The 20,886-nt window shown below is 35.7% G+C and overlaps 1 protein-coding gene across 4 annotated transcripts in view; it reads left to right on the forward strand.

Moving 5' to 3' along the window:
- FIG4 (FIG4 phosphoinositide 5-phosphatase) overlaps nt 1-20,591 on the forward strand; it is a 51,125-nt gene extending 30,534 nt beyond the window's left edge. For all 4 annotated transcript variants that reach the window (XM_054628722.2, XM_077175193.1, XM_054628723.2 and 1 more), the window contains 7 exons: nt 2,102-2,160; nt 2,722-2,869; nt 3,678-3,761; nt 6,924-7,119; nt 9,574-9,656; nt 12,682-12,771; nt 18,712-20,591. In XM_054628722.2, coding sequence (XP_054484697.2) covers nt 2,102-2,160; nt 2,722-2,869; nt 3,678-3,761; nt 6,924-7,119; nt 9,574-9,656; nt 12,682-12,771; nt 18,712-18,889 — 838 coding nt within the window. In that variant the 3' untranslated portion in view covers nt 18,890-20,591. The remainder of the gene's footprint in view (nt 1-2,101; nt 2,161-2,721; nt 2,870-3,677; nt 3,762-6,923; nt 7,120-9,573; nt 9,657-12,681; nt 12,772-18,711) is intronic.
- The last annotated feature ends 295 nt before the right edge of the window (nt 20,592-20,886 follow it).

A 20,886-nucleotide genomic window follows, 5' to 3' on the forward strand; every position in this document is an offset into this window, starting at 1 on the left:
CTATGAATACTGGGCTTTTAAAATATCCATTTTAACAAAACGGACAGTACTCAACTTGTCAACTAAACAATCTCTTAGGATTTTGGCTGGTTTTATCTTTATTCATTTTGCGAGCTGTAAAGTCCTTTCCCCCTCAGTGACATGTGCTGCCATTTAGTGCAAATGGCAGATCTGAATACCTGCATTTAGATTTTGGTCTGGGCAAAACTGCAAGTGTTTAACCAGTGTGATCAGTCCCTGTTGGCTGCTTGCTCTGTTAACCTGTCGCAGCAGCTGGCACATGATATGGCTCTTTCTGAATTTCTGTCCTCCTGTATTGTCTCCTGAGGCTTCTCTTAAAGGTAGCTTATATGAGCCATACAACCAAGTGCTATTTCAGGCACACATTAAACATGCAATATTAATTTTCTCAGCTACTCATTCTGAACATTATTGTATGTCTAAAATTAATTCAGCTGATATATTGCAAATATGCAAATGTTCTTGTTTCCCTTTCATCTGTTACTCTGTTAAAACAGGCTATCTCTTATTTGTCACACATACTGTTCTCAAATGAGGTGGAATATTAAAAAGAAATATTGGTACTCTTCATTTGCTTGTTAATTATTTTTACCTTTCACTCAAACCAGAATTTCTTCTGAGCAGTTATAATAATAGTACAATATTATTATGTGAATAAAATGACACCTTCCTCTAATAACTAGGTGAAATAAATCTGTGAAAAAACTCCTCTAAGTAATTTTTTGTTTCTACCAAACATTTTGACAAGTTCTTTGTGTAACTTCTCCCTGCCTGTCTGTGTAGTGCCTCCTTTAGGTTCCTTGGGCACAGTAGCAAAATAAATAATAACAATTGTAATGAAATCAAGGGTACATGAGAAGGAAGATGTTTCCTGTCATTGAAACGTCTTTGACTGTCTGTGCTTTTCCTATATTGTAATTGCCTCCTTATCAGGAGGAAGATATTTAATAAAGTTCATATCTTACTTCTATATAATTAATGATTCACGTGAAGGGAATATGGAAAAGGAGACTTTGTGTTGCCATGTTACTTATCATTTATGCTGGCAACAAAACTGGGTGTGTTTGCATCATTTCTGAAGGCACTGGAGAAAATTGCTTACTAGCATGGTACTTTGAGAGGAGGCAGGGCCACCAGGCATAACTCATTCCTTATTGTCTAGGATATTCACAGTTTCCTGCCTGTCCTGTACCATCTCCTAAATCCCACTAACAAGCCTATCCCTGGCCATGGGAATACGCCCATTGTGTCTGCTGCAGATGGCTACATTGACAGGAGTAGGAGATAACCACATTAATACTGATTACAGCCTTCACAGTATTGTGAATACACAAGTATTTGAAATAAAAATCTATGAAGACAATTGTGTTTTCATTCCCTGTAATGAAGTAGAAGAAACTATCAGAATAAATCAGAGAAGAAATTAAAGTATATTTGAGAAGAGACAATAAAAATGTGTAAACATGAATGAAAGCTAAAACATGCTTTGTTTTATGAATGTTGCTTGACTTCCTTTGTTGTTTTACAGAAATCCTGAATAAGCTTCCAGCAGGGCTTGAATTTTGCTGTTAGATATGCCAACAGCTCTCAGACTTATGACAGCTGTTACATCAAATATTTCTTTCTGTAGAAGTCAGCTGCTTTGACAGTCATCCAATCTTATTATCATTGACCTTCACTTCTTCATACATATTTCCTAAATTTTGGGATCTGAATAACATCTGTGAGGGGATGCCTTCCCCTCACTCCTCCCATCCTCCAATGACCAGAACAAGAGAAATATATAAATACTTTTGATATGTACAAAGACATTAATACATTAATTTTCAGTGCTGTAGAGGTAGGCACCTGAAATGTATTTGTTAATGAAACGAAACCACTCTTCTGTCCATACCTGTATTGAGTTTTGTGTGTTTAAATTTCTTGATTTAAGAGCAAAGTAGTTGGACAAGGGCCTGTTGAAATCCTCCCTCCAAATCAGCAATGTTTGCTGAAGTGACACTGTATGGATGGGTGATGGATAGGTTGGGTACAAGAACCAATCTCCTGCATCAATTATGTTTCTGGTTTTCCTGTACAGCTACACTTACTGGTGGACCACAGGTGTGCTAAAGCATTTACCTCTTCCTTTTGATGAAGGTAGGACCTATATTTGCTCCTTGCCTTGCAGAGTATCTCGAAAAAGAAGTTTTAGTCACAAATGTTTTTTAATTTCTATCCCAAATCTGAAAAAAAGAATGTTTCCATAATGGTTTCTTAAATATTTCTCCACCCCCTCCCCCCTCCAAGGAGATATGATTTTTCAATTGCAGGTTGCAAGAGCTACCTGAGTGCTAAAACTTGACCTTCATGTTTGTGACCCAGGGCACAGTTAATTTTTTTTTTTCTTGTCTATTAGCATATATTTGTAGTCTGTGCTGGTGGTCCTATTCCTGTCACAGTTGACACAATATACCCTTATTTCTCTGGGGTGCTGTGGAGCGTATTTTATTAAGAATTGTCATCATAAAGTGAAATCAAATTACAGTGGTTGATAATGCATATTTATTAAAGATGTGCAATGCATCTTCTTCATGTCATATTTCCTTGTCTCAGAGGAGATATGACTGGTATGGTGGCTAGGTGAGCAGGCTACTCTTGGATTAGATTTTTGCAAGAGTCAGTAATTGCTAGTAAAATGATTTTTTTTTTCCCCCTCAGTGACATGTGCTGAAAACAGACGCAAGTTGACAGTGAAGAAATTCCACAAATATGAAGAGGAAATTGATATCCACAATGAGTTTTTTAGGCCATATGAGTTGAGCAGTTTTGATGAGACCTTCTGCTTGGCAATGACCAATTCTACAAGGTATATTGGGATGGTTTGTGACTCTAAATGCTTGAATGGAAGTTGATGTGGTGTGAATTAAATATGCATTTGATTTATTAGGTTAAATACATATTATATCAAATTTAGCCAAGTTCTTGAGACTAAATCACAATGCTACATGGAAATGTTACTCTAAAAAAAATCTGTAAAAATAGCAATTAGATTTCCAATTATTTTTTGTTATTGAGTGCCTAGTGTCTGGGCATTTGATGCCTGAGAGATGAACTTTTCTCTGTTGATTCAGATCACAGAAGCTACTTTCAAAACAATTGTTTTCTCATTGTTCTGCTCTCATTTTGCAATTGTTTTCTTCAGTTCAACTGGCTCTACCAGCTGGTCAGATATTTTGGGGTTTTTTTTGTTGGCAGCAGTCAGCTGGCTATTCAAAGCATGATCTGAATCATGGTTTGGCTAAAGATTTCCAGGCAGATTATTTTTCATGTAGCTGTTTGACCCAATTTGTGTGTTGGCAGCATTTTGAAAGCGATGTATGAAGCCCTGAGTTATCAGGCCTCTTCAGCACAGGAATGGAGCAAGGTGCTTTAGCATCTTTGGCAAGTGATGATACTTCCAGATGTTTTATGGAACTAAATAATGCAACTGAAAGCTTTTTAAATACCTAGGTTATATGTACATCAACTTGAAATTACAAAGTTAGAACTTGATATCTCATTATGATGATTCTTTTTCTTTAGTTCCCAGGTAGATGTTAGAGGTGGTTCTTCCAGAAAATTAAAAAAAATTATGTGTTGCACTTTGTTCATAAACACTTTTTCTATTTTGGCAGAGATTTTATGCCTAAGAATGTGGGAATTGATCCAAGTCCATTCACTGTTCGTAAACCTGATGAAACTGGAAAATCTGTGTTGGGGTAAGTCTGAAACCAGAAATTTTGTTCTGGTTTAATAGTAGTGAAATTGTAATGAAAATATATAAACTCTTATGTGTGTGTCTGTGAAGAATATTCATTGTTACACGGGAAATAAAAAATTCATTGGTGTTATACTGCAGAATTGTACACTTTGAAAGTCACATCTAATTCGAGATTTTTATTTGACACTAGGAATTTTTATTGAACACTAGGAATTCTTAATTCAACTTGTTTAATATTTTCTGTTTTCTCTGATTCCTCAAAGTGAAATTCATGAGAAGATTTTATTAATAATATACAAAAGTTATTAAAATTTCATCATCTCTTCATTGTAGTGTCAACTCTATTCTCTATTGGAGTTGACAGTGGTGAATATTTTCTTGTTGTCTTTAAAAAAATAATAAATTTTTCATATGTAGTGCATGTTCTGAAACAGCAATAAATGCCAATTTCAGCATAGTCTTTGATAAAATATGTTATTAAAACATTTATGGATAAAATTATATAAAACAATCCAGCACCATTTGCTGGGACAAATGAATGCTTCATTTAGCTGCTTTTGCATCCTGGACCTGCTTTGTTACTCTCTTTGTTCCACTGCTGTGTCCCACAAGGGCTGTGCAGAATCTTCCTGAATTAATTCTCTCTTTGGTAGCTCATATTAAGGAAACCTTTTGTCAGTAGTTACTATGCTTTCACAGCATTATAAGTTCCTCTGAAAATTTGCTGTTTTGTTAAACACCAGAACATTGGACTCTCGTGTGCTCTTGTCCTGAGAGTCTCATTGTAAATAAATGTTGAAAGTAGACTATGCTTATCATCAGTAGAACCTCATTTTGTGCTACTGATTTCCTGGGAATAAACAGGAAGAATCTTCAATGTTACACAGTTTGTCTCTGCTAAGAATTTGAGTTTATGAGTATTTTGAGGGTAAGCTTTATACTTCCGCTTTGATAAAATGTCAGATTTTGGACTAATTTGTCTCCAGGTACTCCATTAAATAGTTGACCATTATGTAACGGCCATAATTTCTCAGGCACTTCTATTCAAGCTCTTTGCTGTGATTTTTAGGGGTTGATGTGGGACAGAGAATCAACTCCATCAAAGCCACATTCCAGGACTCCCTGTGTATCACTTATAAGGCTTCCCCTCTAGTGGCTGTGTTGTAGGGTAAAACATGGCTTCACTCTTGCACCTCACCCATATTTAGCCTTGCAAAAGGCAGTACCTTTGCCTTGCTCATTTGTCATCATCTTTTGATCTAAGACATTTCTGAAGGAAATTTGGTGACACCTCTTTTTGTCTGTAGGGATTCAGGTCCCAAGGACACTTAGATCTTGGCTGGGTACGTGTTGGGAGTGCGGTGAGGATAACACTCTTACCAGTTTGGCTACTTGCTCCATTCCTCAGTGTCGCAGACATCTTTTCATTAAAAATCCTTTTTTAGGATTTTTTCCTTCTGAGAAGCTGAGAGGCCTCAGAAACAAAATGTAAACAATGGTTATCTGCTGCTGTGGAATGCATCAGGTGGATGCGTGATTGGTCTCGTGTGGATGTTTGGAATTAGTGACCAGTCACGGCAGAGCTGGCTCTCTCTCTCTGTCTGAGCCACAGACCTTTGTTTTCATTCTTTTCCTTTCTATTCTTAGCTTAGCTAGCCTTCTGAGATGAAACTTTTCCTTCTATTCCTTTTAGTATAGTTTTAATGTAATATATATCATAAAATAACAAATCAAGGCTTCTGAACATGGAGTCAACATTCTCGTCTCTTCCCTCACCTGAAAACCCCTGTGAACACCGTCACACCTCAGCTTTCAGAAAGGGCTGCTTTTCTTGTGACCTTCACTTCATCTAGAAAAGTAGGGAAAAATCCCTTTATTTTCCCTAAAAAGAATGCTTATGTCTTTATAACTTTCTATACATTTCAGTCCAAGGAAATGTCAGGTTCTGCTGAGTCAGAAATCAAATTCGCCCATGGTGTTATTTTCCCAAGGCATTTGTTCCAGCTCTAAGATTTTTTCTGATACAATAATGTCCTTGGGAGTGGGGTATGCTCTCAGATCAGAACCTTTGAAGGACTCCCCTATTTGTTTATACATGTTCCTTGAGCATATGAAGTGTAGCTAATTTAGTAGAGGGATAAACTGCCATGTGAGTTTCACTTCAAGAGGCAGCCTCTGTAACAGTCAGAGTGTGCTCCACTAGGGCTCAAGTGATGCTGATGAGAGCACTAGACCTGCATCTTCAAATAGCATTTGCATCAATCTATGAGCTCTTTTCCCAGCCTCTAGCATGCTGCTGTCTTCCTTTAGAATGAGATACACTGTCTGTCCGTGATACATGGAACAGTCACTGCAGCAAGGAAGAGATGTTCCTTCCCTGTTTCCAGGGATTTGTCTATAAACTGTCTATTCCTTCGTTGATGTCTATTCATTAACTGCCTTCCCTGAAAGACTGTGACAGTGTCTGAGAGGAAGTTGCAACTGAATGCTCTTCTGTGGCCAGTAGGAGAGGATACAGAGTACATAAGTTTGATATGACTTCTGATGGGCAAAGTAATGTGTACCTTTCAGAGTGCATACAGTTAAATCCAGTGTTAGCCTGCTTACATAGAGATGCTGTATCTTGAAGGCTTCTTTTAAATAAGGCCTTTATATTGACTAGAATTTCTTGAGTGAGAAGTACATACTGCATCAAGAAATGTTGCTGATTAAAGAATTAAATTGAGGGGAGAGATATGGAAAATAAAGGAAAAAAAGTGACATTACCATTAAGATTTGGAACCAAGATTAAGGAAGATATTGGAGTGCATATTGTTATTAATCAGAAAGTGAAACTTTTTCCAAAATCAACACCAAAGATGTGATATCTCAATTAATTTTTATTCTTTTTTATTTATTCAGTTGTGGGGAGGGATTTAAGTAAAGAATTAGAGAATTGGTGGAGAAAAACTGACAGAATCCTTTGGGCTTTCTTTAAATGCTCTGGAATAAGAAGAGATGGAAGAAGACAAATCAATCAGAGATTTTAAAGATGAGTAAAAAGGTTGCCCCAGAAGTTAAAACTTATTTCCCTGGAAAGATTGTAACCAAGATTAGGAATTTTAAATATTCATTGCTAATATCTTGCTGATTTCATAAATACACACTGCCTTCCTAATAGGAACAAAAATAATAGAGAAGAAACTGTGCTGCAGCGCAAAACAGCTGCTAGTGCTCCTCCACCCCCAAGTGAGGAAGCAGTGTCAAGTAGTTCTGAAGATGATTCTGGGACAGATAAAGAAGATGAAGGTGCTGTTTCTCAACGTTCAACTCCAGTAAAGGTGACTGATACAGGAGACAATACAAAAATCACAGAGGTAAGAAATTACTGTGTTAGGCAAGAAAGCTTAAAATTCACATTCCCTTTAAAAAGCATTATAGAACAGTCAGAAGTAAAGCACTGAGAACTTTAGTGACAAAGGTCTCCAGTGTAATTTTTTTGTGTAGATATTACTACAACTGTTTCTTAACCTTTTCTATTCTTCTTGTCATGTAATAGTGAGACAAAAGGAAAATAGCATTAAAAAAAAGAAAACTACTGTCAGAAACCTATGGCATTTGAAAGGTATTTAGGTCATTACATAGTTTAAAATGCACCTGTATTAGTGTGTTAATTCAGAGCAATAATGCATGTCTGATTATTGTCTGTTACTGTGCTCTGGCACACGTCATTCGGTGGCCTCGGAGCATGCAAATGATTCCTTTTCTCCAAGAATGTACTTGATCTACCTACTTAATCAATATTTAGTCCATGGGATTTAGTCTGGAGCTAACCCCCTGAAAGACATGTAGTATGAACCTGAGGTCCTGAGAACCACCTCTTGGAATTACAAGGCAATTCCTTTTGGAAAATGCCACTTGCTTAGGTCGATGAACTGTAAATTAATGTTCATTCTGTCTCAATTTCAACCTGATTTATGTGAACACTTTTAAATTGCTGTCCCATAATTATGTGGTCTGGCATTAAAAAAAAAGAATTAACTAACTTCAAAAATGTGCGTGATAATGTTACCACACAGGTCCTATGCTATTACTGCTACTAAGGTTGCAGATAATGGCAGTGAATAAAATAGTGAAATAAATTGCATTTGCCCAGTCAGGTGGAAAGAATGTACATTTGCAGTTGTGGGCTATTAATCTTTTTTTCCTAGCATAACTCCCATTTTGTTGGAATCCCTTGGGTGCTAATTTAATGAAAATACTGAGTTGTATAAAGAATTCTGGAAGTATCTATTTTATTAGTTCATGTAATAGTTCTTCAAATTCTTTCTTGTAGATATCCATTTTGGATACCATTGAAAGTACCATAGCAAAAGGTTATGCTAATGTATACTATAGAAATTTGGAAAATACTTATGTCGTCCAGCAGGGTTGGCTTTTTTTAAAGCCACAGCTAATTTAAATGGTTATAGGATTGTGCATGTTATCACTTCTGAAGAAAATTGAGTATTTACGACCTTAGCATAAATGTATTGCCTGATAGGCAAGACAATTACACTGCCTTTTTTTTTTTTGCCTCGATTCAAATTTTGATTCTATTCAGTCTTTAGCCTAGGGTTGTGTGTTCTCAGATAATGGATTTTCAGCCTTCAGTAGTGCAATAGTGTCTTCTTCCTAAGCCAGTACAAGCACATTTATTTATTTGTATTTATACAAGGTATTTTATCTAAAGGTTTTCCATTATCTCTGAATAACAGAGTACCCGTTCTCCAGTAAATCAGATTGTATATAGGTTTTTTAAACAAAAATCCAAGTTGAAATTTTATTCTTGATTCCTACTGTTGCATAATTTATCTCACATCAGTTTTTCCCTCTGTTTTGAACACACTTCAGCACTCAGACCTAAGATATATTTTTTACATTTTTAAGATGCTTAAATGAAAGGTGTATGTAAATACAAAGTGTGATTTGAAACATTGAATTTCAATGGCTTTAAAATTGGGTGAGGTATTCTGACTTTTTAGTAATGAGAAGAAGAAATATATTCCAATTTATTGCACCTTTTCATGCATTGAATTTTAGTCATAATTTACATTGTTAATTCATGCCATTCCTTATTATCTGGGGAACTCAAAAAACTGGTTCTTTTCTGTTCACATCTCCGAGAAGTTAATAAAAGATGCATTTATTCTTCTGGTCAGGACATACCTTTCTGAAGTTCTTTGACTTTGAATCGTTTTGAACTAAGAGAAAAAATTGTCTTTATATTTGATTCATGTGTCTTGTCAGAAAACTCCCCTCAGTTTAGCACAGAATCAGTAGACACAGTTAGTGAGCTATTGCATATGCACTGATTCCTTGTTACAGTTGATTGACATGATTGCATAATGTATAAAATAAAAATAGTTCTATTCAACCTGAGGTTTCTAATTATTGCAGAATTGACAGCAGGAAGTGTGAAAGCAAATGTGGGAGCATGCTCTAAACAAATGTGTTTTATTCTATATTAAGTTTCAATACAGAACAGAATTTAATAACTACACCATTATGTTCTATTAATATAATTTAGTCTCCTAATATGTTGTTTTAGCTGATGATATCTTTCAAGAATTCTTTACTTATTGAATAAATGTGTTGATTAATATTTTTAATAAATAATTTTCTTTAAAAAATATGTACAAACTATGATTGCTGTGGATGTGAGAAACCTATTTGTTTTTGTCTGCACTTCTGAAATGATATTTTGGCTTGTAAGGAAGTTCTTTCTTAAGAGTAATCTTTCTTTGGATGTTGTTCCAGTATTCTTCATCTGAATCTTTCTTATATTCCAGAATGTAGTGCAAGCAACAAAAGATGTGTATGGAGTCAATCTTTCAGATATCCCTTCAGAAGATGATCTTGCAATATATGCAAGGTGAGATAAATTTCCAGTGGTAATTGGTAAAGGATAATTTGAGCTAGTTAAGTGCAGTTTGTCAAAGTGCTGCCTTTGATTAAACTTACTTAAATGAGAAATTTGCCTATATATGCTAACTCTTTCAAAATCAAACTGTTTCCAGCTGTCTGTGTCAATTCTGATTTCAGTGGAAGCTCTGCAGATGTCTCTGAAAGCAAAATTTGGAGCTTAAATCAAATGAAAGATGCTTCAGAAGAAATACCTGTCACTTAATATAATCCTAGAAATTCATAAGTAAATTCATAGGAATTCCATATTCCTCTGATAAGTAAATTCCACAGAATTTACAACCAAGAATGGTTCCATGGTTGTAAGCTTTGTAATCTGTGGGGTTTGCATTTTTCAAGTATTGAATTACTCCAATTCAAATCAGTCATAATGAAATAGCTTATTCTGTAAAAATGCATATAAAATAATAAAAGTTGTCTTTTTATTTAACACGACATCATATAAGAAATCTACGCTTCATCTCAGGAAAGCACTGTGTATATATTGAAATGAATACTTGTGAGACATGGATTGACATGGCCTTGTGTGCATTTGTTTTTATTCTCTAATGTGTAATAGCAGTAGCTACCTTGTTCTATTTGAAACCTTTTCAATTTTTAAGGGAAATTTTAATTCACTGTGATATCTAATTTGGTGATATCTAATTTGGTGATATGTGGTGTTTCATCCTGGCTTAGTTCCTTAATCCACTCAAAGCATTTTTTCTTTATATTTAAAATTATATTCTCCTGCTTTTTCTTTAGGTGTAGCTATTTCTCTTGCACTCTTTTGTTCTTTAAAATTCCCACTTCTACCTATTTCCTACAAGCAGAGTCATTTAAAGATCCTAAACTTGAATAGGGTTAAGGAGGATGTTTCTCATTATAGCTGAATTTTTTACCTTCATCTATGCCTCTACTTCTGTTTCTTTTTATTTTAACCCTAGAAGATGGATGCAAATTTGACAACTATCCTTTGATACAGCAGGTAGTTTTTGTGGTTCAGAAAATGGCCCAGTGTGAGCTGGTATCTACTGTGAGTCTCTCTGTGCAGATGAACAATTCTGTGTTAACATCCAGAATTGCAGCTACTTCCAATTTTATAATTTCTTCAGGCTGGACTAATGTTCAATCTATTGCTAATGTAAAACTATAAACCTCTTGGAGGCTTTGAAGCTCCCTATTTATATCCCTTAAAAAAAAACCAACAAAGCAAACCTTGCATTTATTTCATTTCCTTTGAGCAATGTAGGTTTTAAAAATAGAAAAAATTACAAATTCTTTATCTCTTTCAGCTAACAAGGCATGGTGCTATTTCTGGTCTGGTGTGCTGATTTATATAATCAAGGATGTCAGTAAAATCTATACTTTGCAAAATGTACATCGCTTGAGAATAGCAGCAATTTCTTTCACAGTATGATGACAGTTCTCACATCAAGCCTTTTTCTGTTACTGTAATAAGGGAAGTGGGGATGTAAGATCCTGACTTCACTTGACATCACTGGACATGTTACATATTTTTTCATTATGAGGATGAGGGTCTCGCACATTCAAAGTACTTCAGGTTAAGTTGCTTTATGTCAACTGATCTGTATTAAGCCTATTTGTAAATGCAAATTAAAAGTAACTCAGATCTATTCAGCCTGTTTTCACTGATGGCTGAGATAATTCTCATCAAAACAGAAATCACAGAAGCCCAGATTGGTTGGATTTGGAAGGGACAGGAAGTCCCTCCAATAATTTGAGGTTGTATGCTCCAGATCAGCTGTGTGTGGTATCTTCCTGACCTCAGGAAACTTGCTTGTATGCATTTAGGTCTTGTAACTTTCAAAATATTGAATAATTTGAAGCAATTAATTAAAATACTTATGCAATTGATTTACCTCTGTTTTTTTTAAAGTTGGTTTCAATAGCAGGCTCCTGCAGTAGAAGATCTTAATTATCTTGATTTTCACTTAAAATTCTCTATTTTGGTAATGTAAGTATTTATTCCTTTAACAGTAAAAGTGATGTTGCTTTTCTCTGAGGCATTTGTTTCTACAGTATAGAATCTGAATGGAGCAGAAAGAAAAGCTGCAATAAGTTGTTTAGGAATATGTTGTTTGTTTGACTTCTGTACACTCTTTCATGCTATTGGTTTTGCACTGGTAATAGTTGCTTGTTAAAATGTAGTAAATATTCCTGAAGTGGACCAGTAAGACTTCTTAAGCTAAATGGAAGCTCACTATTAAGAAAAACTCTCTGCCTCAGAAAATTAAACTAGTAAATCACAACTAACATTTACTTACTTGTCTTTTCAGTGGCATAGCTGTGTTGGAGAGTGAACAAATTGAGTGCAAGATAGCTACATATATTTACGTTTGAAACCGTCTGACTTTTCCTCCTATTCTGAGTGTCTAAGATTAGTGATAAACTACTTTTCAGAAGATTTTGTTCCACTTCCTTGCCAAGAAAAAAAAAAAAAAAAGACAGTATTTTCCATTGACAGTGTCTTCCAGCAAATATTGGGAGATGGAGAAATTGTCCCAAAAGGTTGTGGTTGTAAATAAGGGATCTGGACTAACAGCATTTCAGATGAATAAATTAGGTTGAATTCAGAAGAGGACTGACTTAAATCTGAAACTTGAGAGACTTTGTGTCTTTTGCTGATTTTTCCATAGGCTATTCCTCTTACTGATTGCTTTTAGAAAGATATAGGAAGTTGACTGTAGAGGGCCGTCTTTTTCTTAGGGGAGGCCTGTTTCTTCCCATGACATACTGGGTGACACCAATTGATAAACAAATCTTATTTCCGAGGAGGTTTTGAGTTCATGCATGCACCCTCTATGAACTTTTAAAAATCTCTCTTGTTCACCAGAGAAGTACATCATGATCAGTGACTTATATAGTATGACTCAAAATCGCATTTCTTAGTGTCATTTTCTTCTGTTTGATGATTTTTGGGGAATGGTTCTTTTATTTCTTTGATTTATTCTTCAATTTACTGCTTTTCACAGGTTTGTTCAGCTGGGACAGAGTCAGCATAAACAAGACAAGGGCAGCCAGCAATTTTGTTCAAAACGCCCATTGGATAAGGTCATAAATTTGTAAGTATTCTTTTTCTTTTTCCACCTAGCCTGATTTTGCTTTTGTCATTAGATATGAAAAGTGATCATGTAAATTTGATGTTAAATTGCTTCAGAGTCACACTTCCATTATCTTTACTGCATAAGGGGTTTCAATGCATAGCATGAAGAACTGGGTTTTTGGTTTTTTGAGGGTTTGGGTTTTTTGGGTGTTTAGTTTTGGTTTGTATTGTTTGGGGGAGTCTTGTTTTTTGTTTTCTTTTTTAGTTTTTGTAGTATCAAGGGGTTTCTATTTAAAAGTCTTAGCAAGCCTGAATTAACAGATAGTGCTGAATCTACTGAATTTAGAGGGCAATTTCTTCTTGCTTACTTCACTAGAAAACAAGTTACATCTGAATCTTCTTAGTACTAGTGTATAAAAAGGGTCATGGTATTATCCAAATGTCTTACTAATATTGAACCAGGTCTTACAATTTAGATGATCAAGTACTACTCTCCCAATTGACATCTTCCTGTAGTGTAGGCAGCTTAAAGTTTCACCAAGGCAAGGCAGAATTTTATTTACTTCTGTCCCTGGGGTACATGATCCTTTATCCAACAGCATGGCCACTTCTTAGAATGGCAAGAACTTTTCTGCAATCCTTTGGTTTACAAGCCTCAGTTTTGTTTCCTGCACTGCCTCTTGTCCACCCCTGTGTGCTGGTGAAGTGAGGAAACCTTAAACACAGCATTTATACCTAAGCAGGAAGAGAGACTGGGTGAGTCTCAGTTGGGCTGAAAAAGAATGACATGAAACTGCTGTAATGCTGTGTATGAGACAATAATGTCTAATAGCAGTGTTTAGTCACTTGGTATTACCTACATTTAAAGTGATGATATCACATTTGTAGGTAAATGAGCCTGTAGTTTTATAATAAAACATGCATAATGGGTATTAAAGTAGTAAATTAGATTGGCAAACTGTAAAACTGTTTTTCAATATGAGGGAGCAAGCCTGAATGTTTTAAATGGACATGTTTATTAAGAAAATATTTTGTAAGAAGAAGAAGAAGAATTTTGCTATGAATGAAGGCAGTTTCTTTTTTGTAATTGCAAAATCTCCCAGCGTGTAAGACAGTGTAGGAGATAATAATTCCTTTCTTACCCCTTTAAATGTAAATTTTTTTTTCCCAATGCTGAGCTGCTGTAAAATGAACACATTAAAGAGAGTCTCTACACAGAATTCTGGTGGCTTTGGGATAGTCAGATGTTAATTTTTCTCTTTTCCCAAATGTAATTTCCACGTGTTTCTGAATAGTAGAAGTGTAAAAGTCATAGGGCACACAAATCCGTGCCTCCTGTCACTCCTTCTCTTGAAGTCATGTAGATCATCTCTCCTTGCCCGTTCTACCAAACATGTTCCTCTGTGCAGATGAGAGAGGAAATAGAATATCTTAGAGTTGGTGATTTCTTTTTTATTACAGTATATCCCTAGACTGCTTAAAAATTTTCTTTGGGTTTTGTTCTGTAACTTTTTAAAAATGTTTAAATACTATTAGAATGGTGACAGCTTGTTCTTTTAGTTAAAGTAACAAATGTAACCATTCTTAAAAGGCATGTTGTTCAACTCTGAAACAAGAAAGCTTTCTCTTACTGAGTTTGAATTGCTGCTCCGAATCAGGAATTTCCTTGGAGAATACTAACTTTTGAGAAATACAATAGAATGAACATAAGTGTACTCAGGATTAGGGAGAGAGGGATGGGTTTTTTTTGTGCCTCAGTAATAGCAGCTGAGGCACAGCTTGCACTTGTTTCTCAAGGAGCTCTTGAAGAAATTAAAAAATTATACTAACTTTTATTATTTGATGTTAGACGCCTTTTAAATTGAAAAAAATCTAACAAATTTAATTCTCAAGTGGTTGCTTCATATATGATACAAATGCAATCAAACCCTATTTCTTTTCATAATGAATTAAGGTACTCAGTCTAAAACTTTGGGTTCATATCAGCAATGAGATAAAAAATCTAAGTTTAGATTAGTTGTCTTTTCCACACTTCTCAAGAAAATCTTTTTTAATAATCCAACATTTCACAATTTTAAACACTTGACCATTTTAATTAAATACATGAAGCCATTACAAAAGAATAATTATTTCTTATTTTTATAATGTCGATGCAGTGATATTTCTGAATTCAAATATGAATTGTATAAATACTGAAGAGAAGGTTCTGTCTTGAATTTAGAAACTGTTAAGTATAGACTAGTAAAAAAAAGGGGGACTTGAACAGGGACCAAAGTGATGCAGTGGAATAATACTGAAGTTGAATGGAGGATGTGGAAGGATTTTGAAATTCTTCTTTTTGTTCTTAGAAATTCCATGAAGGAAAAAATGATGGAATTTTACTAAGAGCTAAATAGAGCTAAACAGAGCTGGACTACTTTTAGCACAATCTATTATAATGTGTATGAGGACAGACTCTAAGTACTGTAGTGTAATTACTGTTGGCTGACACAGTGCACCTGTTCCTAATTCCCTAATTCCCTACTATTCATTCTGGTATGATATAAATAATACTGTTGTAAAAATACACTCTCAAAACCTTTTTAAAGGTACTTCATACATTTAGCTAGGAGTACAAGAAACTTTATTCTGTCCTGAAAAGGGAATTGAGTGTTTTGATTCCCTGTAGCACGAAAGAAGAGTGTTAGCATGCTTAAACATCCTCCCACCAAGAGTGGCTGGTGCATACATGAGGGTCCAAGCTGTGCTTCAGGTCAGGTCATAGAGTGCTTTGGGTTAGAAGGATTCTTAATGACCATCCAGTTCTCCAACCCCCTGCCATGGGCAGGGACACTTCCCACTAGACCAGGTTGCTCAGAGACCCATCCAGCCTGGCCTTGAACACTGCCAAGGATGGGGCAAGCACAACTTCCCTGGGTGACGTGTTCCAGTGCCTTCCTGCCCTCACAGTGAAGGATTTCCTCCTACTACCTAAGTTAAACCTGTCTTCTTTCAGTTTAAAGCCGTTCCCCCTTGGCCCATCACTTCATGCCCTTTAAAAAAGTCCCTCCTCAGCTCTCTTGCAGCTCCCTTTAGGCACTGGAAGGTGAGACAAGGTCTCCCTGGAGCCTCCTCATCTCTGTGCTGAACAGCCCCAACTCTGTCAGCTGTCTTTGTAGGAGAGGTACTCTAGCCCTCTGATCATCTTCATGGATGTTTGCTTAGGATTCAAACAAGGTGAAAAAGTAGATTTTGTTTACTTTCTAGGTATACAGAGACTTGAGGAGAACTAAATAATGTTGAAACAAATGCAGTGGCTTTCTGGTGACTGCTATATGTCTGAGAGCTAATCTACATCACCATGAACTTTTCCTTGGAAGTATGGAACTTCCTCATTATAACTGAAGGTTTTAACTGTATCTTTTACTGTAGACACAATGATACTCTTGGTGAAACCATAATGTCACAGACATCTTTTCATTAAAATCCTTAGGATTTCTTCATTAGGATTTTTTCAGCTGAGAAGTTTCAGCAACAAAATGTAAACAATGGTTATCTGCTGCTGTGGAATGCAACAGGTCCATCTGTGATTGGCCCATCTTGGATGTTTATAATTAATGTCCAATCAAGGCCGAGCTGTCTCGGACAGAGTCTGAGAGAGCTGCCTTTGTTATCATTCTTTGCTATTCTGTTCTGAGCTAGCCTTCTGAGATGAACCTTTTCCTTCTATTTCTTTTTAGTATAGTTATAATTTAATATATATATATATATATAATAAAATAATAAATCAAGCCTTCTGAACATGGAGTCAACATTTTTGTCTCTTCCCTCATCCAAGGACCCCTGTGACCACTGTTACACCATAACACCAGGAAGCCTGCTCATAAGTGGGTTGAAAATAATTGAAAATTGTGTGTCAAGGGTTCTGTCCTTCATGACATAAAGCTTATGTTCCTGTCTACAGAATTTTCACTGGAGGCCATAAAGCTACAGGTCTCTAGGGAAACCTGATAGCCAAGTCATAAATAACGTGCTCTCCTTCATGACTACTGTAAGATATTAAACTTATTACGTAAAATAGATTTTTACATGAATATGTTGGAGAAATAACTTTTAATTAAATGACTGGATAATACAAGCACTCTACAAATAGTTACAGCTTAATACAGGGTTATTAATCAAAGTTGGCATTCATGAACATGTGGTTCTTTCAATATATTTTTATCATGTTGATGCAAGTAGGAGGAAAATTGAGATTTGGTTATTAAATGCTCAAAATTAAATGCACTTTGCTGCCCAGCTTCCATTGTACCTAAGGAAAGGATTTTTGAGTCATTAGTGCTTCAGAAATGTCATATCTTTAGAAACCAATCAATAAATAGAGAAGGCATCAATTTAGTGTAATGGCTCTGTTTTGCTTTTTACTTAATTGCCCACTTGCTAGTGGACCATTTATTAAGTGACACCTTTGTTGTTAGATAGTGAACATTGATAAGTTAGTACAGTGTGCTAGTGTCAAATGCCTTTGCTAGAGTCTCAGCTTGGATGCTTTACACTGGTTGAGTAAGTGCTGCAGAAACTATGGATGTTGTGAAAAACAATCTACTTTTAAAGCATCTAGACTGAGGTTTTTTACCAGTTCTGAAAACACCCACTTTAAATAAATTAGAAGTGATAATGAGAAGAAACTATCACATTGTTGAGAAAAAAAAAATGTTTTAGAGTATGCAGCCAAACTCTGTGGGAGACCAGTGATTTTATTGTCTCAAGTTCAATAGTATACTTGTATAAGTAATTCTATCATTGCAATCAAAGAGTAATCAAATGAATGTATGGCTATGCAAAGTTGAAATATAAAATTGAAAAAGATTACTTTAATCTGGAATCCTTTTTGCTTTATATATCCAGTTGTACTGGAATATAGGCACACTATGTCCTACATGACACACTGCAGTAATTTTTTAAAACTAATGAACTGTCACATGATGAAACATCCAAAATACAATATATTTTACTAAAATAAAAGGCTGAAAAATGAGGGAGCAAGAGTTTTTTGACAGTTTTAATGGAGATCTTCTTTTAGAAACAGTGTCAAACATTAGTTTGTGCCCATAATGCAAGTAGGAGTTTATTAGGGCATTTTATTTATAGAAGGGCTTTCCCTTTGCTTAAGTGTTCTAGTTCTTACTTGTTTTTTCACCTTCAAAAGAAGAGATTCTATGCATAAAAATAACTTTCTTGTCTCCTGGAAAAGCACACAGGTAGTGAGTCATGACTGTGGCTTCTGTAGAATATGGCAATGATGCTAATATCTGAATGTTCATTGCATTTGGGCTGGTTGATGTTTGCTTTATGAAATAGTGAGCTTTGACAGTGAGTTGCCACTTTACTTTCTTCCCTGAGGAGCTTTGAGCCCAAAAATATGTGTCTATTAGAATTCAAATATGTTATTTGTTGAATGAAGAAGATTTTAAAAATATTTTCATAAAATATCTGAGTGCTGTTGCTTATAATAAATTGACTACTTCCTGATAATTAGATAGAAATTTCTTACCTAATTAATCCTTTCTCTGTGTTGGCTCAGAGTATAATCACTTGTTATAATTGCTACTAAGTGGAAGCTGAATGAAGTCTTTCTTTTATCTGCTGTCATGCTTGGCACAGATCTACTTTAGCTGGGGTATTTACTGACCGTAGCAGATCTGAGGAAGGATGAAGAAATGAGGGCAGGGCAAAGGGAAGTGAGAAGGTATTCTGTAATGGGATTAATGACAACTTACCTAATTACCCTACTTGGAAAGCTGGGTCTTACCAGGTCTGCAGTAGTGATAAAAATCTAGGTAAATGAATTATCTACTGGGAACTTGCCCTCTCATTGACTCTTCTGGATATTTCAAGGAAAATAAATACTCCTCTCTCTCTCTGTGGAAAATTTTTACCTAAAGCTCCAAGTATTCTGCATGTTTGGTTTTTTTTTCAGAATACCCATCTCCTCCTTTTCTCAAGACAATATTTATGAAGTCCAGCCTCCAAGAGCTGATAGGAAATCAATAGAGATTTTCCACGCACACATTCAGGCTGGAAGAGGAAACATGCAGCCCCTGGGAAGAGATGACTTCCTCATGTACAGAGAGTACATTCGAAACAGATACATGTAAATCCAAGCTGGATTCTCCTGCCAAACCCACTGGACTGATAAGTCACAAAAATAATTTTAGAAAGGAAATCTAGTTTTGTTCTTTTGCAGTAATGAATTTGTTACTAACTTTTCTATTTATTGTTCTTTACTGTTATCCATTTATTGTATTGTGCTTTAAGGGGAAAGGTGGGTTAATATCTGATTTAAAAGGTTATTTAATATCTTTTTAGCTGAAAGTGTGTCCTAAGACATTAAGTGAATAATCAGAGCACCCAGAGTCACTAGAGAGTATGTAGCAATTTGTGGCAAAGAAAATATGGCATCTTTAACTTTTTTATATTAATTTCTTACATTGTTATGTTTGCTAATAAAACTGAAGTGATTTGTACACAAGAACAGAAGAGAAGTTTTCTTCCTCTTTCTTGCCTGACAGAAAACAGTCTTCTTTTACAGCAGAATATTTTCTGATATTTCTTGAGGTTTTTAGCAAAGTAAGTGCTAGAATGACTGCTTGCAATTTTCTGCTTTCTTAAGCGAAAGTGAAAAATATGTGGCTTATGTCAAAATCAAAATTTGCATCAACACCCATAAACTTTGTAACCCTAATATGTGTCAAAATTAATGTCACTGGTGCTGGTAGCTACAGAATCTGTGCCACATGCTGCAGGGTGAAGATGGCTTGTGACTAATTATCACAGGTTTCTAGTACAAGTCTGAGGAGAACCCCATAATGACTGCATCAGCAAATGAGGGAATGCTCTTCACGTTACTGGGTTTGGACACCTGGAGAGTGCCAAATTATCCTGTCATTTTTCTGTATGACATGCATTATCCTTTTGAAGCACACCCTTCCCATCCCTGTGTTTGTGCTTCTGGGAGATGCCTTCAGGTTCAAGCCTGGAGCCTCCAGGGAAAGTGACTCGATCAGCTGGGGAGATCATGCAAGAAGAAGCAGAAGTTGGGTTAGGCAAGACTGAACATCATGTCCTGTGCTGGGTAAGAGGTAAAGAGGCAGCAAATGTCTAAATAGGTTCTTTTAGGCTTGTGAGCAAAACATTTTTCAAATTAAAATAAAAAGGAAGGGAGGAAGCCTGCTATTTGTAATTGCAAGCTAAAATTCCCAACACTTTGTGGCCCTTTGCCTTGAAGAATCAAGCAGCATTCTTGACAGAACATTTTGTTCCACAGGCTTGTACAGATCATGTTTCAGAATTTTCTGGAATAGCAGAATAACTGGTTTAGGGATGCAGCCAAGTGCACATAACAGATGTAGAGAACATGTTTGTGTTCACAGTAAATTGCCTTTCAGGCAGCTACTGTAGGTTTGTGGCTGCTCACTGCAAACATGTTTGCATATCTTTGAATATTTTATGCAGTAAGTTGCACCTCTGTCAGTAACTCAATATAAGAAAAGATGCAGTGGGTAAAGGGAAAAAAGGTTTCTTGTGATACAAGTTTGTGTGTCTCAGGGAAGGACTTGCATGCAGTCAATGAGAACATGGTGCCTTGAGTTACCAAAGTATTTTAGTGTCCATTCTCTTGTGTTAATTGTTTTGGGCCAAATAGTTGTATTTTAGGAGATGCAAGAATGAATTGTCACTTTAGATAATACTTCATTGCAATTGTCAATGTTTTTTTCCTCTGGAAAAATAAAATATAGTGAATTCTTTTGCCCAATATGAAAATAATTAGAAGGAATAAATGCTTGCTTTGAAAAAAAGTACAGCTGGAGTTCATGTCTTAGTGAGACAAGCACACACTTTCCTTACTGCACTTAAACTGTTGCAAGGAATGGTTTCTAGACTATGACAAACCTTACTTTTGTTGTTGATAGATACTGGTAATTCATGAAAGTTACCCTTGAAAGTGCACCACTTACCCACAGATAACTCAGAAGATGAAACTCCCTTTTCAGCAACCAATGATGTTGTTGCAAAATTTAGGGACAGTAATGATTCTGCAGCTCTAGGAGAAAATATGTTCAGCCCTCAGCAATTCAGACACTCCTTAAAGAAG

The sequence above is a fragment of the Agelaius phoeniceus genome, chromosome 3, assembly GCF_051311805.1.
Source record: "Agelaius phoeniceus isolate bAgePho1 chromosome 3, bAgePho1.hap1, whole genome shotgun sequence".
NCBI classification, from domain to species: domain Eukaryota; kingdom Metazoa; phylum Chordata; class Aves; order Passeriformes; family Icteridae; genus Agelaius; species Agelaius phoeniceus.